Here is a 22,899-nt window from a genome sequence, read left to right on the forward strand (position 1 = left end):
TGTTGGAGTTATTGGTAGTGGGGGTGTAGGCAGAGGTGGGTGAATCCCAGTCTCTATCCATTCTTTTTTGCTTGAGGCGTAGATGTATCAAGAGTCTCTTCAAAAGAAAGTTTTGTTTGGAAGGAGTAGTGACGACAGCTTTAGCCAAAACTCACCCCAGTTAGGGTTGAATATGAAGCTGAGATTGCTTAGCATGGACCTGCTGCTTCACTTTATGTAGGATAGGCTCGAGGGAGGTTATCAACTCCAAGGTTGTAGGTAAGAACGTCGAGGGAGTCTTGACTTTTGGTCACTTTTTCAGTGCCAAAGTAGCGGGTACTGAGTGGGATGTGGAAGCTTTTGGTGCTTAGACTGGTGGTGTTCGAGTTGGTATCATAGTGGAAGGGTTCGGTCTGCTTTACAGAGCCGCCTTCGGTGACGGAGCATCCAAGTGAGTTTTTGCAGTGCCTGCCATAGCCTGAAGGTTGGGAGGCCTGATAGCCTTCGCTTCCATGCTGGTGGAGTTTTTGGATGGAGCAGGAGGACTTTTACTCACGGTTGGTTGAGCCGGAGGAATTTACTGCATTTCGAGGACAGCCTCAACCTCCAAGTCCAAATCTTCAATTGAAAATACCTGTTACTCAGCAGCTGAGGCCTCGAAGTTCCTGCTCTTGTTTTGGCTCAGACATGGTGTCTTAGAGTCCGAAAATATCCAGTGTGTCCTCAATTTCGTGCCTCTGCATTTTGCAACGGTGGGTTATCTGATCTTGCAGGGTCTTTTTCTATCAGAAAGATTGGTAGGCCTCGTAGGCCTCCTCTTTCTTTTCACACGTCAGGCAGAGGTTGCAGACCTGGTGCTGGTTGGTCCGTGGGAACTTGGAATGGCACTTAGGACAAAAACAGAAAGGACTCCATTCCATCAGGATTTAATTCTCGAGGAGACAGAGTCGAGAAAATGGCAGCCCGAAGGGCCACGATCAAGACTTGTATATCCAACAGAGTTTGTTCGGTCCCAGAATGCAAAGGAAGAAAAATACTAATTTGATGAACAATACTGATGAATTAGAAAGGTATCCCTAATGGAAGAGGCCTAAAAGACGGTCTCAAACTGGAGCTCCAGGAAAACACAACTACACCCGAAGGCGGAAGCAAAAAATCTACCAATGGAGAAGATGCACATTACAAGCAAGAGGAGTAGTCATTGTACCTTGCGATTTGAAAGACTTTTCTAAGAAAAAAAACTTGCAACCTTCCGGACCCAACACTAGATGGCAAAAATATGTAAAGCATGTGTATCTACAGCCACACATACCATCAAACATATATTCACTAAACAAGAACAAAGGTTACAGGGACACTGTAGTTAGCAATTCGAATACAAAAAAAACATACAAAATGACTTAGAAAAAAAAGGCTACAGGGACGTTGTGGTTAGATTCAAATTGTACACACAAAAAAACATGGAAATTCAGCTGTAGTTAGAGTTAATTCAAGTAACTATAACTTGTGGCCTAAGGTAACTATAACTTGTGCCCACCATGCACAGTTATCCCCTCATTAATTTTACTTTAAGTGTTATAATGATATTATTAATGTTGTTGTAGAAGATGTCATGAGTGATGTAACATCTGGGGTAATTAGCAGTGCATGGGAAGGGCACGAGTTATAGTGCCCAACTCTGTATAAACACCCCCTCACGCTGCGCATGGCCAAACGCCCTGCAGCCAATCCTCCATAAGCATGCAACCTCATGCCATGTACAGATGTACAGCCTTGGGCCATGCGCGGTGGGTGTTGGAAAGCAGGGCCTGGCCTACGGCTAGGCCCTGTGGCCAACTCCCCATAGGGCCTCCCACACCTGGCGATTTGGTCATAGGGACCCCAACCCCCGGGGCCTGGCTAATTATTAAGATGGGAGGGGGGCCATATGCCCCCTCTCCCTAGGCCATTTAGGCCCTGGGCACCCCATCCTCCAGGACCCAACCAATGACTTAAAGGTGGAGTCCATTCCCGGGGCCCGGCCAATTATTATTAAGGGATGGATCCCATCCACCGGGGCCCAGCCAATTATTAAAAAGAGTTAGGGGGTTTCACGGCCCCCCTCCCTTGGCTGAATTTGGCCCTGGGAACCCATTCCCCAGGGCCCGGGCAATTAAAGTAAGGAAGGTCATGTAGCTCTCCTCATCTGGCCGTTTTCAGCCTTGGGACTCAGCCACTTGTAGCTGGGTTCCCTGGCCCCAGCCCGGGCATACAATGTGTTTTGATGGGGACCGCAGGGGGAGCCTTAATGCCCCCATGCTCCCAGGTGGCTCCCTGCCTCCTGCGGGAGCTGGCCTTGCTCCAGCACACAGGGAGCTGCTAAATATGCAGCTGCCTTCATGCAGGAGCTATCTTTCATCTGTTTCCCTGCCCGCATGACAGAGGTGTCAGTGGGACCACCAAAGTCAGTGTGGTGGTCCCCCGGGCACATATATGGCATGGGCCCAGTTTAAATTATGTTTCTGGCTCCGGGAAGGTGGTGGTCCCAGAGGCCTGAAGGGGCCTGCGTGGCCCTCCTGCACACTTGTTTAATTTAGCTCTGGGGAGGTGGTGGTCCCTGGGGCATGTTGAGGGGGTCCATACGGCCCCTCTCCATTTAAAAAATAAAGCCCCAGGGAGGTGGTTGTACCCGGAGCTCATAAGAGCCCAATGGAGGGGGGGGCCCGCGCAGCATCCACTTAGGGGTGTGGAATCCCTATAGCCTGATGTCCAGGACATAGTGTTTGGGGTCAAGGACAACACATTTTCATGTTTATTATGTCCTGGGGACAAGCAGACCTAACCCTATACAGCACAAACCCACTGGCTGCCAGTTTACAGTACCACATAATAGATCCGGGAAGGGCATTGTCGTTAAGGTAATTTTTGTGCCCATATCGCAACACTGTTGGAACTTTAATCTATGGTTCATTAACACAAAGTCTCTATTATTAGGATGAGCACTGCAAGAAAATTTTGTAAGCTCTGATTGCACTGCTGACAGTGGTTCCAGTATAAAAATGTGTACACACGTTTGCAAAATTTAACAATATGAGGCTATGTATAATGCTCCCAGCATGCTTTCTGGTTTGAAGCAAATATTTGCAGCAGCTTAAAAGCAGAGTTGGTAATCTTATAAAATGTTCACAAAAAAATACAACTACGAAAAAAACGTTTTGCTGAGCTACTGTGAAAGTTAAGTACCATTTCTTTAAAGCGTCATTCAGTAAAATGTTTTGATGCATGCTAGTATTTCCAAGAAAATATTCATAATGGAAAAAAAAAAATCAAAAAAAAAAAATCAGTGTAACCAGTTCCAACAAGATTATGGGAAACACGAAAATAAACAAGCATTGGCAAAGCCAATAGGCCTGACACTGGTGGCCAGACTTTTGGTTTTGATATGGTTTTTGTAAAGTTTTATTGTTGTGGGAGCTGCCAGGCCCTCACAATCATAAACATTGCCAAAAATCAGAATATTTTTGTCCTCAATAAGCACACCTTGCCACAGGGGATTGAACGAAACAATTTTATGTGCTAATATGTTTCTTCTGAAAGTGCAGAATGCTCTCACTCATAGTGAAAGAGGGGAGGAGAGAGGGGGGGAGAGAGAGAGAGAGAGAGAGAGACTTCGAGACTTGCATCAAAACAGATTTACATTTTTGATGAAGTCACAAGAATTTACAGAAGCAGCCCAGGAAATTGTACTTCTATAAAATATTTGTGAACTGCATTTTAGTGCAAGCAAATATGGGTGTGTAGATTTGCTCATGCTAAAATCTGTTGAACGTTATAAAGTTCACTTTCCGTCCAACCACTTTTTCCCAACTCTGCAAGAAGTTTTACTTCTGCCTTGTCAGGAGTACATTTCCAACCTTTCTCTGTATAGGAAAATATTAGAGAAGAACTGTCAAAAAACCCTAAAACATGCAAATTAGTAAGTTTGCAAAGACTCAAAAGGGCATTCCAACCCTGGGACTAATAATTACTCCTATCTCCAGCCCCGGTACGCAGATCTGCTGGAAGGTGGCAAAAGAAGGGACTTGCTATTATTCAAACGCTACACTAGTATGAGCCCTGGCATATTCAGAGAGGCTATTACCAGAGCTCTTAGATAATGTTATTGTGCCATAATTTGTTGCCAGACTACATGGCACCAGAGGTACAAGAGGATTTGTTTTTACAGGACATGAAGATTTATGAAGCAACCTGTTCCAGGGACAAGTAGATATTTTATAAAATTCCACACCCTTGCCCCCTCCAAAATATCCTTAAAACCTCAGGGAGGTGGTGCCCCCGGGATCTGGGGGCTAAACAATCACAGGAAACCGCACTTTCACTTTTTTCACATTTGTCGAATTTGCAAATCAGCCGCACTTTTCGGCAAAAAGTGAAGAAAAAAAAATGTTTTTTTGCCCTGGCAGGGGTCCCCAGCACCAAGGCTAGAGGATCAGAGTATTCCTACCCTGACCCTTTTTTGTTCCAGATTTTTGGTTGGGACTCGGCTGAGTCCCAGTCTGAAAATAGCAGCCAACAGATCCTGGTTGAAGTGCTGGCAGCCAAACACATCTCTCCATTAGACTGGGAGGATTTGTGAAGGGTTCACATCTCTAGATTTACAAATGTAGTTTTCTTTTAATATGTAAAAAGCTACTGAACAGATTTACACCAAATAACAAATAGGTCGCTTTCTGGGCCAAGAGCCACCTTCCTGCCAAATCTGGTGTAATTCCGTCCAGTAGTTACACCAAAGATGGCAGAAAGGGAGCTTCTGGCACGCAGATAACACTTTATGTTATTTGATGTAAATCCATTCAGTAGATTAAGAGAGATAAAGGAAAATCAAGTTTGTATATCTAGAGGATTAAAGGCTTCGCAAACCTTCCCAATCTCATGCAGAGATCTGATTGGCTGCCAACACTTCAACCAGCAAGTGTTGGCATCCATCTTGGGCCTCTGTTTAAGCAGAGTCCCAGAAGAAAAAAAAAAAGAAAAAAAAAAAAGGAAAAAGAAAAGGGGCCAGGGTAGGGACACCCTGACCCCTTAGCTCTGGTGCTATAATTAAAAAAAAAAAAAAATCAAGTGAAGGCATGCGGGTTCCCCGGACCAATTTGTACTCCCCATGAAGCTTCCACCATCTCATTTGAGAATCAGTTACTAACCCAACTTGGGAGTCATTAACAGGTCAATGGTTTGCAATCACAATTCCTGTCACAAATCATTGATGCAATTCCAAAATGTGAATTGGTAATAATTTCAAAACTCATTTAGTGACTCAAGAAAACTTTTCCAAATCGCGAAATAAATTTATTATATTTAAAAAAAAAATAAAAAAAACGCTTTTTACTTGTCGCAAAACCTTGAATTTAGCAAATTGTATAGTTTGTACCGAGTAAAAAGCCTTGTACATTTTGTTATAATTTCTAGCAGGAACCTCGTTCCAACATGTTTGTAATCCTTTATTTTCACTACATGTTTGTGTAGCCATGAGTCATGTAGCTGCTGGAGCCCTTTGTGCTCTAGATTTTGGTGACACAGACTAAGTGTACTGGTGCGCCGAGGCTTGGTGGTATTGCAGTCAAGCCTCATGGCCTGGCAAAGGCGGTGAGGTAGCCAGGCTCAATTATTGCAAGCTTCTGCTACCAATCACATTGCTATGACTCAGTCCCTGCAAACTAAGTTGGAGTACAGTTGAGGAACCCCTGTGTGATGGTGACTCGTGGCCAACGATAACACCTCTTCTGGTGATGGAGCTGTGTCATCCTGCTGAGGTTGTGCAACGAAGGCCTAGGAAGCCAGGTCGAGGGCTGTCTGGCCCGCTTCAGAATGGTGTGAAGATGCTGCTCGCTAGCTGGGACTTGATGACTCAGACCAGATAAGCTAAGCGGGTGAGCAGTGTGGGAGCTGGAAGTGTAGTTAGGATGTTAAAGTGCCCTAGACAGGAAATCCTGTCCATCAATCGTTTCCGGCTGTCTAGCTGCTGTATGAAATACTGGGAATACAATAAGGTTTCTTCCGTCTCAGAATGTTTCTAGTAGTTTAAAAAGTAGAGAAAACAGAAATGCTCACAGACATAAGACACACTTCATAATACAAATGATTACTGGATTGCTTAAGTGCAAGTAAATAACACTTTGTTAAAAGTATGGAATTTATATTTAACATGAAAATAATCATAAGTCTCTAAAGATGAAAATCAGCTACTCAGGCATAAAGAAAACACAGCATTGTTTCATGGGCTCATTCTTGCCCTCAGCTATGTTTAAATCTTAACTTCTTTAATCAATGGCCCACAAGAAGGAGTCAGGCAAAAACCACACTAATCTGTCTTGAACTGCACTAGCTCAACGGATACATAGCTATGTGGCTTCAGGTCTCACTAACACCTGTGACTGGTTAAGGCATGCAATAAGCACACCCCATGTGCCCCCCCCTTACATATGGCACACATCATTTTTCTAAAAGAAAAAAATAGTCTGCCCGTCCCCTTTTATGTTCACAGATGACAAAGGCTGCAGACTAAATTTTTCATCATTCAGAAATCGATACAATGAGTACTATTTAGTGAATAATTACCAATATTTAACACCATGAGATGTAATGAGGCGTCGACAATATTTATGGCAACAATGTTTCATTTACAGAGAATGTAACTAATATATAATATGCTAACAGGTCAAAGAACTGTTTTCAGGAGCATCGAATACTGGGAAAGCAGGTGGCATGAAGAACAGAAAAGACCAGTTTGCCACAATGGACCTAGAAGACAATAGACAATGTTGGACTGTAGAATGAAGTAAGGTGGATATTTCCAGATTGACAGCAGGTAAGTTTAATTTTGGAGGTTAAGCCGAAGAGATAGTTCCAAAATATTTTCACCTGCTCTGAATGACATCTTCTTACCATGGTTTTCTCTAGAATTTGAAAACTGCAAGCTTGGAGGGAGCTGAAGATCTTAAGATGTGTCAAACGTTATCTAGACATCTTTCTATTCTACTGGTTTGGACCAGAATTTATTATTGGCGGCCTATCATTTTAAATTTGATGGAGACGTCTAGCAGAAGCAAGCAAAGCTCCATAAAGACAGATGACACATGTGAGGAGAGAAAATGTTTATTAATGTGCACGTGTAGAATCTAGAAGAAAAGAATGAACACCAAAGTGCAGGGCATTGGCGTAATCCACACAAGAAAGCATAATGGCCTGAATGATTGAAGCAAAGCGTTAGGTAGGCAAGAGAATAAACATTTGTCTGGTCAAACTGATGTCCCAGTTTCAGAGCTCAAAAGGTTGGTTCGTTACTTTATCAAGGTGTCTGAAAATTGAATATGATTTTGAGGTTATGTGCAGAGCCTCCTAGTGTAAGCGTTACTCCCAAAGAGTCAGGCTACTAGAATACGAATGGGCAAGGTTAGGTGTATAAAGGAGACTGAATTTAGTATCAACACTGGTCTTCAAAGCCAATTAATGTGGGTCCTCTAGCTCCCAGATAGCATTTAGGCAGGAGATTGAATCGGAGTGTCTGTTCATGGAACCAGAGCAAGTTGGGTGCCACACCATGTACATGGGGAAAATTAGGCTTAGTCATCTGATGACCTCTGTGAGCAAGTGGGTGCAGACAGGCACAGAACAGAGAACAAACTACGGCAAAATGAGGAGATCAACATGATGAAAGAACAGCTAATACCTATCTGGATGTTCTGCAAGTCAGGGCTGTTTGAGGGGGGCAACCACTCTTTGAGGCACCAAAGAAGGATGCTAGAACTCACTGTAGACTCATCTTTGTCTAACACTTCCGTAGTGTCAGACTGGCCAATGTCTAGCAGGCTCTAGTTTTTGAAACAGTTTCTTTGAATGCAAATTTTTCCAATAATTTTTGGGTGTGGGGAAGACTGAAGATTAGTTGACAATTTCTTAGGTAAGTTCTGATTCAGTAAGATATTCTAGAAGTGGTGTGAAAATGACTTGCTTGACATACACTGGAACTAAACCCAGAGCCACTACTCTGGTAATCCTGATGCAATTGCAGGACATATATCTGCTAAAAAAGGGGGTATGAACTAGCATGGTAAAAGCTGGACATAATAAAAGGTAAATATCAGAGGGCTGCATTGCTCAGGAGGATTACAGACCCAGAGACATCACTCCATCACTGCACCATCACATTTCAGGCTCTTCCCATATTTCAGGACACAGACACCAGCCCAGCCACACTGACTTTTCAAAGAACCCAGTCTCTTTGGGAATTCACCTTTGCAGGACAGTTAAGCTGTTGCCGAACCAGCCCTGTTTGAGGTAGCATGAAAAACAGGCGCTTTCTGGGTAACTTTATGGTTAGCCCACTAGAGTTAATAACAGGAAGAAGTCAGTCACCTTTTTAAGTTACATGCACTGGTCCAACTCGCCTGTGATTTGAAATTCAGCTGCCTGTGGGGAAATCTGAACATTTCTGTACCGGGAATGCCAATGTAGGCCTAGGTTGCAGGATTCATGATTGTACAGCGGGATAAACAATGCCAATACAAATAATTACTTCCATTTAGATTCAATGCATGCAAATTTTGGGTATCCCAAGATCTGGCATTGATCAGACACTTCTGGACTTGAACATCTGCTAACTCGAAGAATTTCAGTAACTTTCACCCGGTTACCCTATCTTGCCAAAATACTATAAAGGTGTGAGACTAATTAACTGAAACAATTTACTTGATGATTTACTGCCTGGCTTTACAGATGGCTGCAATACTTGAACTTCAATTTTGCACATTATTGGCCATGACCTATGCATTCTGAATAACCACAATGTTGCTTGATGATAATTCTGGGTCTGTTTGCGGCATTTGACACCTTAGCCATCACAATAAGCTTACCTGCACTTTAGTGGATTTTTTATGGATTTTGAAGGTAGGGTATTGGACTGGTTTAAATTATACCAAACTAAGAGGGTCATTACGACCTCGGAGGTCTTTTCGCAAGACCGCCGAGGTACAGCCGTGCTGAAGACCGTCAGTGGTGGTGGTCTTCCGCGCCGCGTATTATGACCGCTGGCAGCCCGCCGTCCTTTTTCGTACGGAAAGCTGCCAGCAGCCATTCTGGCGGACGGCGGGAAAGTGGAGGTGCTCAACCTCCACTACCACGTCAACAGAACACCACCCACTGAATCACGTCCCATGATTCGGTGTGGCGGTGTTCTGGTGACGGTGTTCTGGTGGCGGAGCTGCCCCCATGGATCCCATCCCCTCCCGGAGGATCAACGGACAAGGTAAGTTGATCATCCGTTAGGGAAGGGGGTGGGGGGGGTGTTGTGTGTGTGCATGGGGGTGTGCGTGTGAGAGTGTAGAGGGGGTGAGTGAGTGAGTGTATGCGTGCAGGGGGTGTTGTGTGTATGGGAAATGTGTGCAGGTCGGAGGGTGTGCATATCTGTATGTGTGCGGGTATGTGTTGTCGGGGTGTATGTGTGCGTGTAGGGTGTGTATATGTGCATGTTGGGGGTGTGTGTGTGTAGGGGTGTGTATATGTGCAGGGTCGGGTGGGGAGGGGGGGTTGTGCCACCTTTGGGGGATGGCAGGGGGGTGGGGGAGGATTCGTGGGGGGTAGCGGGAGTGGGGGAGACCCCTATCAGTGCCAGGGAAGGAATTCCCTGGCACTGATAGTGCCTACCACCATTGATCTCATGGCGGTGCCCAATCACCCGAGATCCATGGCGGTATGCAGGGTCCTGATACCGTCGGCGGTCTAGTGACGACCGACGGGCTGGAGACCGCAATCTCCAGCCCAGCGGTTTTCACCGCCATGGCGGTCGGAATGGTGAAGTGGCGGATGACACCGCTGCGGTCATAATTCAATTTTTTTTTTCGCTGGCCTGTTTGCGGTCTTACTGCCACTTTACCACCGACGCCAGGGTCGTAATGACCCCCTAAGTGTCTACAAATGGCTACAATGTATCATTCCGTCTCCATTCCAGCTCTGTTATCACACATACTCCTCAGGGATCGGTGTTAGCTCCACTCTCTTTAACCTTTACCGTGAAATTCTGAGAGCTGTTACTAAAAAGTCTGGCATCTCGTGACCAATATGTAGATGGTACTCAGATTTATCTGAAGATCTCCTCTGTCACTAACATTACATTGACAGCTTCGACTCTAAGCAGCATATAGTCTTGGGTGGTCATCAATCATCTCAAATTCAATCAGAATAGGACTAAGTTCTCACTCATTCCTCCCGGCCTGACTCCTTCATGGACCAGAAATGGCTTGATTCCACCAAAATCTTAGGTTGCACTCTATCACTGAGAGTGCTAAATCATTGCCTGGCTCGATCTCCAGAAACACATTAATTACACAGCTTGTAACACTAATCTCCAGCTCGGTCGTGGCAACAGGTTTAAAACGTTCATCCCAGAACATGACCTCGAAGAGGTGGTTCAAGACCTGTCTTATCCAAGACAAGACTGCAGAGAATTCTGTGGTATCCGGCATTGTAAAATTCATCTTGTCCCTCTTAAAGTTTCTCTATTTGTCTCAGCACACCTGCTCTTGGGGACTGGCAATCTGGATCACATTACCCTATACAAGCATGCTCCCTATATTGATGGAAGATGTAAAACCGACTACCTGCCTCATAAACGTAAGCTACATGGTGGTTTTCAGCAGCTCTGAAAGCTTCTCTTAGAAATCCCAATATTCAATATAAGACACACCCTGAATCAATTGTTGTCCGTTTGTGCCAAAGTCTAGATTCACTTCTGCTATCTGTTGTGATATTGCTGGAGCATGATTGAAGGCAAGCCTGGAGCATGGCAAAGAACATTTTGCATCCCCTCTCTTAACCACTTTAGTGTACATGAGTCTGGATTTCAACCACATGACTTGCAGTTGTGCTTTGGCCCCAAGCAGCACAAAAAGAACTTGTGGTGGGGGTATAAGGTATCTGGCATGGCAGAGGCAGCAGGGGTTAACACCTGAATTTCTATGGGGGAATATCCTTAAGTACTTCAAAAAGAGAAATATTTCTGTAAAAAATTCAGAGAGCTGCTACGGATCTGTGTTGAAGGGTGCGGAAAAGAGGGAACTGACATTGCTCCAGTGACCTTTCATTCGCTCTGCAACTGACGTTGAGTGGGCGCCAACCCCACCTACTGGCGCAGAAGATCTTGTGCAAAATTTCTGGCGCCTGAGGATATTCAAGAGTTGAGGAATCTGCAGATAGAAATATCCATTAGAAATACTATCTTTTTGACTAATACCTTGGTCCCAACTTCCCCTTATCACCTAGTTTCCGTCTTGTTTCAATTAGATTTCTACTGTAAGGGTGATGGTATAAAAACATTCTGATCTTCTGTACTTCCATAAAATAGGTAAACTATGACTATGTACATATTTCCTTGAACCAGTATGGTCTTCTGCATGGCAATTTGTATTGTTGGAGGGGCCTGTTTAATTACATGAGTATACTGAACGTTTAGATCATTAGCGGTTAGGGGGATACCCTGCTCTTGTATTATGCCTACTGTCCACTCCAGTCCTGTAAAGTGGTATATTGGTCTAGGCTTTGAAACCATTAAACAAAAATCCTCAATACATAAACTAACTGGTGGCAGAGTATGTTTTGGGAAAGCTAGGATGGGCAAGGTTTTCATAGTGATGCACAAAACTGTGTATTTAGATAATCATATATATTTTTTTTTAACTCTACAGGTATACAAAATGTATTGAAATGCCTAGCGACAGGAGATGACAATCAAAATTGTTAAAATACCTAGAGAAACAAAGAGACTTCAATGACCTACTACTCGAGATGCTACAGAGAATGATGATCATCACAGAACACTTCAATGCTGTCCAGACTGGGATACATGGGGCCCCAAACCACATAGTCCATGCAGGACCAACCTCTATTCCACGGACTCACCTCAATGGCTCTATGTGATGTCCAGAGGGTCTAGCACCCAAGGAAGAGGGCCTACACATTATATTCAGCATCCAAAAACTCATTTTCATGCTTAGCCCATTTCTTTTTGCTGCCACCAACATGGTGGGTGCCTCTGTTACTCCACATGGATTCTCAGACCACTCACCAGCTGAGTTGCGGCTCTGTCATTCGCCACTGTATGTGGTGTAAGAATGTGTGATGGCTGACTGATGACAAATTCTCAGCATATCTCAGGGGTGTGACTGACACTTGCTTCTATGATCAACAGGATCAGTCTCCTTGACCACTGAGCTGTGGGAGGCCCTGAAGGAGGTCATGACCACTGAACGAAACAAGACACAGGAGTACAAAAAGAACATTACATCTGTAGGTGCAGAAATCCTTCAATTAACACTGAAGTAAATGGAGTTTATATGCAGGCAGCATAAGTTAGCCAGGACCTAGTTAAGTAAGTTGGCTTCAAGTTCTTCTAGACTCACCAGGGTGGCTACTCAGCACCGCATTTACTAATCAATTGACAAAGTAGGGAAGCGTTGGAAGACTGTGTTTCACTACAAATTGATGTCTTGCTTTTATTCCTTTGTACCCAAGAAGGACTGCGCTGTGTTTGGGGGAGATACTGTCTGTGCAGCGGAGTATCAGGACTTACAGTTATCATGGACAACTACCTTACAGTCCTGGTTCAAGAAGGACCCCTAGTTACCAGCTGCCAAGCCAAACTACAGGTTTAAATAGACTATTTAAAGTACCTGGATGTGTACATTGTAACAAATCTGCAAATGTGCTCGGGAACTGAACATGGATCTTCTACTGAAAGGTAAAGTGGAAGGACCTTCAAAGATGGAATGCACTTCCCCCTTACGGTCCTCGGTAGATTAGCTCAAATAAAAATGACCAGACTCCCAAGACTGCCTTATCCTCTCCGAAATAACTATATGACATCACAAAGGGTGTTTTTTATCTGACTGTGTCCGTAGCCATCATTTCATCTGGGTGGTCGACCAACTTCCCTAGAATTTCATATGATAGGTGTGTCTAGTATGTGCACAACGGAATCACTGACCTTCCCGACAAACAACTAGGCAGCCCAACTCATCACTGTTAATTATTAACTGTTATTTCAGCAACAGAGATGGCCCAGCTCACAGGCCGGAACAGCATCTATTTATAGTACTAGCACTACTGGCATTATGCATGGCTTAATAAATTCCCTCAACATTGCCCCCGTTACAAGGGTTAGCCTGGGCTGCTGGGATGGGGACTCGAGTAGATAGGTTCATACAGGAGACTCCACTTTTCAGTTGGCGGGCTTTAATGTATTAGAACTTAAAGATAGGAGACATTTGGGAGGGGAACTACACGAAACCTTTCAAGGATCTGAAAGCAGCGTATGCCTTTGACAATTTCAATCTTTGGGCCTGATTTAGATTTCAGAGGAGGGGTTTCTCTGTCACAACAGTGACAGATATCCAGTCCGGCGAAATCTAAATCCCATTTTTTCCTATGGGATGTACATCTCGTCGGACGGGATATCCGTCAGCACAGTGACAGAGAAACCCGCTGTCGAAATGTAACTCAGGCCCTTTGTCACTATTTGCAACTGTGTCACCGCCTAGAGAGCCGCATCAACTAGATTTGCATAACCTGTGAATATAACCCGCGGGAACCTTGGGGAGGAAAGACTATATCCTGGACTTACCAATCCTTGGTGATTAATTCACCGACCCCTCGAGCAGCTTCGGTCTCCATGGGAGCAGGATCTAGGACTTTTAGATGAGGATGAATGGAGGAAGGCAAATAAGTTTCTTTGTGAATTAGTGATTTCTGCGGGGTGGGGGAATCTGATGGCTAGTGACTGCTTGCCCTGTTTAAGATTCTGCTATGGATGGTCTGTCCTTTGTTATGTCATCAGTACATGAATTAATAAAACCTACCTAGGGGAAAAAAGATCCCTTGAGAAAGTCCGAGGTTGATGTGCAGAGAAGGTTTCGAATTAAGATGATGAGATTTGATGAACTTGTCACTGACAGTATAACCACAATGGACAGTCCTCAGCGGGAACGTTTTTATTTTCAATACTTTGGCAAAACCACCTGCTAAGTGCTAGAACCGTCATGTAATGCTGTGAACACCTCCTGAGACGCATGGGACGCATTTTTGAAAAATAAAATAACAGAAATTCACGTAACTTGGGCTTTATAAATTCCCATTAGCTATTTAAAGTAATTTCCTACACAGTGCAGAGTAGATAACAACAATAACTATTTTTCGTGCATTACTTCCTTCTACATGCTTACTGCTCTGCAAGGCTCTAAGAAAACAATTGTTATTACTATCCAGTTTAGCTTTGATATTTTTTTTACCAACCTCAGACACATAAAAGGAGGAGCAAAAAAAGCGGACAATAAAGGCAATTGCATACACATTTCTGCAAAAGCTGCAACAACCTGCAATAACAATAATCTTAACAGTGAAAATCATTGTGCACAAAAGACACTAAAAAAAACACATATAACAGCCGACATTATGGCATTAGAAAAAGGGAGCGCCAAAGAAATCCATTGAGAGCCCACGCCACAATATTCACGCCAGCCTGTGTACCCAGTACTGGAAGATGAGTCACGGTGAAAGCAGTAAACACGACTACCCGTCTGAGAGTAAATAAGAAGCATTCCCAGAAGGGGGTACCTTGCATCTATTTTCAGGGTTAAGTGGACATGTGAAAAGTTATGCAGACAGGAGTGTATTGTTGTAATATGGGACTTCTGACATCCATGAGGTCGGTACAGATGTAGCTAGATGGGGGGGGATATTGAACCGGTGGAGCAGGGGAAAACCAAACTGGAAACAACGAAAGAGAACATATGAGACAGTCCATTAAATTGGGGGTTGTGTGGAAAATGGAGAGCACGGTCAAAGGAAGTGCGGGGACAAACAAAAATCATGAACACCATAGGGATGCAACAACTGCATTAGGACAGGATGGGATTGGAGATAGAACAGAAAGTGGGAAAAGGAAATTAAACATCAATAGCAAGGACACCAAACAGTGAGTAACCAATTAAGAGCGGGGTTAAATAACCATATTCTGTACAGTGAAAAGCAGTCAATATTACACTAGAGACTTGGCGCCTACATTGATTGGTCCAATGTATTTCTCATCTCTTTGAGGTTGATCAGTTGGCCTAGAAAGACAGACAGATAAGATGAAGAAAATTATCCTAGAATTTTCAAAGCAATAGGAATGAGTGTCACTGGAGAAGCCGCAGGAGAAAAAGGCAATGTGACAACACATAATTGATTTGCCATCTTAATGATAACATTTATTTTGTTGAATTCTTCATAGGGATTGAAATATTACAAAACCTTCCCTACCTTCGGTGTCAAACTAGGGAGGGAAAAATGGAGAAAGCTGGAATCGCATCATTCTTCTGAGCGGAGGTTGGAAATCTGCCAGCTGGGGACTTGGACCCTTCAAACTGGAGAGAAGTGGCATCTTCCTCTAAATACTACCGCTTTTCACTTTTTGAAAGGGATTCCCACTTCGTCCGCAATTAATATTTTGCAAGCAATCTTTATGTGGGGACCTGCTTATTGTACCTGTCGACTACCAGTTGAAGCGGAGCATTCAGTGTTGAACTGGGTGGTAACCCTGCAGGCATCTTTGCTTTTTGGAAACACATTTCCAGACAGCTCCCCTTGGCATGGCTTACCCCAGACTGGACATCCACCAGGGTGTGCGTGAGGATGATGTTGAAGACGGCGTGAGACCGGCTGCTCTCTTCGTTCATGTTCGTTGCAGCCACAGTTCGCGACTTGTTGCCCTCAGACATCAAAGACTCAATGTCCTAAATAAAGACAACATGAAAACAATTAGCAGAATCAAGTGGTTTTTCACTGGCCCATTCTTTAGCCTCACCAAGGAGCTCTAGCATGGTGAGGAGCCGGATTTCTTAAGAACCCTCACACACGCCACAAACCAAAAGGACAAAAGTCTACATTTTGTTAAATAAGCAACTGTCTGGTTCTTCAGTAAACAACGTAAATGTTTCTCTTGAACAATATCACTAATTGAATACAGTCAATAAGCGTTTTCAATGTTTACAATAAATTCATAAGTAGCTTGATATCAAAATCACAAATTCACACATTCTCTCACCCCATGCAATAATCAAATGAGTGGACTTGTCTGCAGATGCTGCTTTCGGCAAACATTCTTTTCACAACACACTTTGATGTTATCTGCTGCCCAATGTTGGAATGTCTTGAGGTGCAGTATGACATCTTGCACCCAAAAATGCAAATTCAGCGGTGGATTAGCCCTGTGCGGGGGCCACTGCTAGACTGAACCATCTGAAGCCACTCTGCCCCCGGGGGAACATTTCAATAACATAACTGATGTTTTTCCACATTACACCCTCTGTCACTAATTTTAATCTATTCAGCCCAAATAGCATTCTATTTGAAATAGCTACTAACAAACATCTGTCCTCATAGCAATTACTTGAACTAGTTAAAAAAAAAAAAAAACATACCTCTTTCAAAACAATATGCCTTCGCATTTAGTACACATAGAAGCAATATGTATATTTAGGTTTTCAGTAAACAGATGCGCAAATGACCAATTGTTCACTGTGTCAGCTATGTAATCAATGATGATTTGATAGCTCCTTACCCCAGTGATATCAGCAATGTTGGAATCTATGGCTTTGAGGGAGCCCATGATCAATGTATGGTAGAGAAGTCATGGCTACTAAGCCTCTAACCAGCACATTTAAATGGTGTCTCAGTTTGTGTCCAAAACATGTCAGAAACTGAAGTTTTTTTGTTTCTTTAATTGCATTAGATTTGCAACATCTTATTATCTGATACGGATATCCAAGTATAGCAACCCTTACATAAAGTTTTTTCAGGTATTTCTTTTGTATTGATATCCTTTGACCAATGTACAAATTAACACCTTTCACTAGCAAAGAGTGCGGCCTTTGTTTCACTGAACTTCAGAGACTACAAGTGTCCTTCAGATATGTCCAAAAGGCTTTAGGCGCAATACTCAAAGCTCCCACTGCCACTAAAAACACTTGGCATGACCCTCAGCTGCGCCACGTTGTTGTCCTTTGCCATGCCCTTCATCCAGTCTTTGATATTCACTGAACAAGTAGACCAGACTCTCAGCAGAGACTGTGCCTTCAACTGCCCCATGCACAGCCCAGCCAACCCCATACACCAAAGGGCACAGCCTATCGCCATGTCCAGTGAGCTTTGAGAGCATCCAATACCCATCCAAAATGGTACTGGAGAGAGGATAGGCCCCTTGGCCATGCCCTCCATGCAGCCTAAGTACCTAATCCACAGTAGGCTGAGTCTTAGGTCGTACCAAGAGGTTACCGAGTTGGGGGTGGACCAGTGCCACCCAGTGCACACTCGGCAGTGCCCCCAGTGCTTTCTGGACAAAGCCTTAGGTACTCTCGTATCCTCAGCAACGAACAGGCATGGCCTTGTGGAAAAGTATTGTGCATTCACTCTTCAACAACTCATTTTGGGAGTTTGAAAGGAAAATGCACCATGAGGGATCGCCATAATATCCTCCCTTCTTGACCAATCAGCATGCAGCTTTCCAAGATTAAAACCAAGTTGACATATATTGTTTTTGAAAGGTTTGTACCATTGACCAAAAATGCCTTTTCTTTGGCTGCATAAATACAAGCATGTACTAGTATCTGGCACATATTGGCTCATGGACCTAAGTGTCGTGCTTAACAGTACCAGTGCAGAGTTCAAGGCGAGAGTAGGGTTTAATAGGCTAGAGGCCTACATTAATGCCATTTCAACCAAAGATTACTTTGAAAGAAAAAATGTGCACATTGCCTTTAAAGTCCTTTGCTTATTTTTTCTTGGAGGGGGGTTGGATGAAGATTGGGGTATCCCAACCTTCTCCATGGCCATGGGGATATTTTCTCAAGATACAAGCCTGCAGCCTTCACATCTTTCCACATTCACCATGCCATATCACAAAATGACAGATGAAGAAAAATGTTCTGCTCCAAAAAATCAATCTGATTTCATGTTAGTTTAAGGACTTTCTCATGCATGATGACTTCACCGATAAGCCACAGACATCATTAAATCATTAGACCTGCTTTGCAGCAACTTCATTTGAACCAAATTTGCAAAAGCACGCAGGAGAAACTGGTCACTGCTTGCACAACACATTTGGTGGCATTCTGCCAAGCAATGTATTTTTTCTTCCACTGTCCTCAAAACGTACTCCGTAAACTAACCTGGAGAAGTCTAATTTTTAGTCCATCCCTATAAAACGTCTGCAGACCTGTTCAATCTGTACAAAAATTTCAAGGATACACCAAAATCGAAATTACTTGTTTGATCAAGTTCAGTAACGATTTGTCAAACACAGCAACGCAAAAATGTTTTTCCTATGAACCAAAATAACTTTCCACAACAACAAGCGCGGTCCCCACCTCTGTAATAGACAGACATACACACACATATATACATATAAGTGTGTATTCACCTAGAATGACATTTACGCTGTGAAGAATCAGACCACATTCAGAGGAAAAAAAGCAGAAGAAATTCCCCAATTTCTGAAGTTTCAGATTTACAATACCAGATTTAACGATAAAATCCTCCAAAATAAGCAAGGCAACTTTTCAAAAGTTAATTTTAGTTATAATGTTTTGAAATCTAAAGGTTGGTTTGTGACCTTGAATATTTGTCACAAAGTATCTGGGCCTCCTTTCTGAAAGCCAAGTAATTCATTATTGCACCCCTAAGGCTCAAATAACATTAGCTGCCACACTATGTTCCCCTTTTCCTTTAAAGTATTGTCAATTTATCACAGCTCTATGTCTTACCTTGTAATCAGAAACAGCCAGTTTAGAAAGACCGTCAACATAGGGCCCCAAAACCTTGTGTTCTCGGACCTTTAGGGATTGCCGGCTCCTAATGAACAGAAAAAGGTGAAAGTCAAATTCCCTGCCTGTACGAAACTCCAAGACATCAACATTCTACTGTAAAAAGCAAACACTGCATTGGGATTTGATTGTTGGTTCCAAAGGCTGGACAGACCTCTCCAATAAGACAAAAGTGGGAAGTACCCACCACAATGGATAGCCCAAGGAACAAGCATGATGTACTCCAGAACAGACTACCTCCAAATTGCCATCTCTTAGGTGGATGATGTAGGAAGCCTATGACGACAACTACTCTGTGTGTCGTGACACGTATATCAGTGTTTAATCTATCATTGCATTTTTTAAAGAAAGTGCAATCTCTGTTTTCTAATGTTCCTTTTTATTTTTGCTCTACATTTCGTCCCATATAAATATATTTAGTAAATGTATGCACTGTTTTCTAATGAAATATATAGTTTTATGAGCCCATGTAATCGTAAATAAATCTCCTTAATATCATAATTTCCCTGTAATTTCCTTTATATAATTTGCAGCCCGTAAAATACGTTGAGAAGTTAGACTTCGAGCCATCTTGTCCAAAGGAAAAATCCATTTTATATAGAATTAAGTCTTCCAAAAAAATCTCTGGAGCTGCTCGGCCTGCAATGAATGGAGTGCCCAGGTTTCCAGGAGTTTTTAGACATTACTGTGACATGACCCAAGGAGACATTCTACTGAGTATGCCGGTAAAGTCACTGCCTGCCAAATATGTTAAAGATCTGGCAATCTGTCTTTTCCTCACGGAAATAGGAATTATTCCCTACTTACTAGACATTCTTACCTTCATGCACTTATGGGATGGAAAATGTATCCTACTTTTCAAAAATAGTAACACTACTTTTTTGCTAATATTTCTTTTGACATTCACCTCCATAAAACACAACTGAAAGCGTAAAATATTATTTCAAAGGAAAATCCAGTATACTTTAATGCCTAGATAAAATAAATCAAACTACAACATATTTTTATTCATCTACAAATTAAAATATGCAAACCACTTTATCCATAAATACCCTGCTGCTGGCATCTGTGGTTAACCTACATCTACAATCTACAAGATTATGGCTGTCATGGTGCGTAACATGAACAAATTATTTAGGCTGCCAAATGCAGCCAGTATATGGTGTGAGTGATACGAACGGCCTTTATTTAGAAGTACGATAGATCACAAAAGCAACTTGTCAAATCACTACTACCACATTTTCAGGTGTCGCCTCACTCCCTACTATTTACAACCCTCTCCATGTACTGCCATCTGCAATGAAAGGATCAAAGCTCTGATTTCATGAAGTTTCCTCCTAGTTCTGAACTGCGACTCCCTGGTAATCAGAAATATGTCCAATCAAAGCTCAAACAACTATGAATTTTCCTTCCACCAGGTGCCTTTACTTTATGGCTTAAAATGCAGAAATGCCCATAGTTAGGACCACAGCAAGTCCACTACTGTCTCTGGTGCCCCTGGTCTTTTGGAAGAAACAGCAACAATCCACAGAGCGTGGCCACTGGACCTCCCCGATCTGCTGGCGTCAGAGAAGAGATGTGCACAGCAGTAAGGCGATGGCCTGGAGAGTGGGCAGGAGGCATAAGACACCACATACATTCTGTATGCCAAGATGATCTACATTGTGCTCAGGCCAACTTCTGAAGTGTCCGCAAGATGGTTCAGTGAGTTACAGGTCACTGCGAGAACTTGCGGAGATCTTTCCACAGGTCAAGAGTGACTTCCTGCAACACCAAACCGAGTACCTTTACATAATGTAATAACAACACCTATTAATTACTGCACATAGAAACAGGAAGAAAGTATTATGAGGCCTAATATAAAAAACTATTATTACAACTCACACCTGCCCACGCCCCGGACTGGTACATCCTGTACTTAGAGTGGTATGCAGACCATAAACAGCAATATTTAGAAGCTTTGCAGCAACCTCCTGCATTTGAAAGTGGGATACTGAATTCTTAACAGTTCTGTACACAGTGTCCAGCATGCTGTGACTCAGGTCCCCTGATTAATCATTTCACGAGAGCCTGCCGGTTAAATTTATTTGTTTGATTTTTAACCTAAAAACAAAGGAAATTGGACAACATGATCCAAGTAAGCAAACTGTTTTCACACACAATATTAATGTAGCTTCCTTGACTTGGACCTTTCAGGACGTATGCTCAGGAGGTTGGCAAAGGAAGACAGGAATATTCTGGTTCAGCTAACAGGACAAATGTGAGGAAGAAAGTAGCCAAAACAGAAGGTGTGAATTTAAAGGAAAAAGTAGAGAACATACCTACAAGGTTAGAGAATGGAACATATAAAGTGGTATTGGCAGCCACATTCCCTGGTTTAAATAATTACGTTTTAAGGAGACGCGAATGAGAGCGACTGATGTAATGCCCTCACATCATTTTTCCCAACTCCCACTGCGTGCTCTAGAGACTGTGCATTTCCCAATCTCTCATAGGAAAAACCAAATGTGAAGAGCTAAAGGCTGTTTTAAGTTTCGCCCGCGCCCAGAACCCGAATGGCTGAAGTTTAACAGCTTTCCATAAACATGCCAAGGAACAGTCCGCCTACACTGGGCATCTGAGCCCGAGCCAGTACTCAAGACCTGTCACTTAACAGAGGGAAATGGAATACTGAAACCTGCACTTTAAAAAGACTGACAGAAGGGAAAAAAGAAAAAAGGTTAAAGAATAACAGAAACTCTACTGGTCTTCGCATGAAAGCAACCCATATTAAAGAAGGGAAAGAAACTTGTATACGAGAAGACCTGTTACAACAAACAAACTAGTAGAACACTCCCTTTAGAAAGTTCACTTCATTTAAATGTTGCAGATCTGTGGGTTGGGGGGGCTTCAGATTTCTTCTGTAGGAGAGAGGTCAAACCTAATTATTGTCACAGATAGTAAAGCCTCAAACACAGGCAAACCACTGAACCCCACACTGCTTACTAAATGCAGAAAACCATACCATAACTGTATTATCTGAATGAAATCGACTGGTGTCCCTAAGAAGGGAAACCATGCAATTCACTGACATATAGAGACACCAATTATTCTTCTCCAAGATTGTGTAACAGTTTGGGAGAACATATCATGTCTGCTCCTCTCAACAACATGTTCTTGCAGAGCAGAGCCCTGTCCTCCTTATCATCCAAGGTGATAGTTTTATGAGCCCATGGTATCATAAATCTCCTCACTATATAATAATTTCCCTGTAATTTCCTTTATATAATTTGCAGCCCCTAAAATACGCTGACAAGCTGGACTTCAAGGCAGCTTGTCCAAAGGAAAAGTCAATTTTATACAGAGTTAAGTCTTCCAAATAATATCTGGAGCTGCAGTGTCTAAGGCATATGGAGAGGAAATTAGGAGATCGCTGATCATGTAACATTCTTCGATGAGGGGGATTTCCTTTGTGAATGGGACCACGGAACATGGAACTTTATCAACATAGGAAAATGTTTATTAAACAAAGAACATTCATCGAGAACCATGAAACCTTGGTGAGAGTCAATGAAGCAGTGGAATATAAGCCTGCATCCGGACCAGCCTATCCTTTTTCTCTTGCAAACCCATCCCTTCCAGTCCAATGGGTCCCACATACCAGGTCTCCTCATTTACACCTATCCTTGAGTCCATGCGAGTTGACCTTTTTACACAAAGTTATCCATCTTGAGAATGCTGGCTTGTGAGCACAGCTCGGCTGGGCACATACCACTGTTGACAATTAAATGTATACATACTTGTTAGCAATAACAAAAGTACACTGTTCCTAACTCTAGGGTGAACAGTTAAAGTTTAGGAGCTAAAGGGCGAGCACAACTGTGGGTAGGTGTCTCGAATTGAGGACGCCTATAAAAAAAAGCTATAGGCTGGATCGTGCTACTCCCTAAGGGGTCCCCCAAACGCAGAGGGCGGGCGACCTTTTTTTGTTTCAGACTATTGACGAAACAGTTCACATAAATGCTGTAAGTGACTGCTATTTATCTCTCATACACGT

At 43.0% G+C, this 22,899-nt stretch overlaps 1 protein-coding gene across 2 annotated transcripts in view; it reads right to left on the bottom strand.

The window, feature by feature from the left end:
- Positions 1 to 22,899, bottom strand: part of KIF13B (kinesin family member 13B) — a 537,272-nt gene that overhangs the window by 297,626 nt on the left and 216,747 nt on the right. For both annotated transcript variants that reach the window (XM_069233796.1, XM_069233797.1), the window contains exons 7-8: positions 18,804 to 18,891; positions 15,642 to 15,776 (exon numbers count right to left, since the gene is read on the bottom strand). In XM_069233796.1, the coding sequence (XP_069089897.1) occupies positions 15,642 to 15,776; positions 18,804 to 18,891 (223 nt within the window). The remainder of the gene's footprint in view (positions 1 to 15,641; positions 15,777 to 18,803; positions 18,892 to 22,899) is intronic.

The sequence above is a fragment of the Pleurodeles waltl genome, chromosome 5 (genome assembly GCF_031143425.1).
Source record: "Pleurodeles waltl isolate 20211129_DDA chromosome 5, aPleWal1.hap1.20221129, whole genome shotgun sequence".
Classification (NCBI taxonomy): domain Eukaryota; kingdom Metazoa; phylum Chordata; class Amphibia; order Caudata; family Salamandridae; genus Pleurodeles; species Pleurodeles waltl.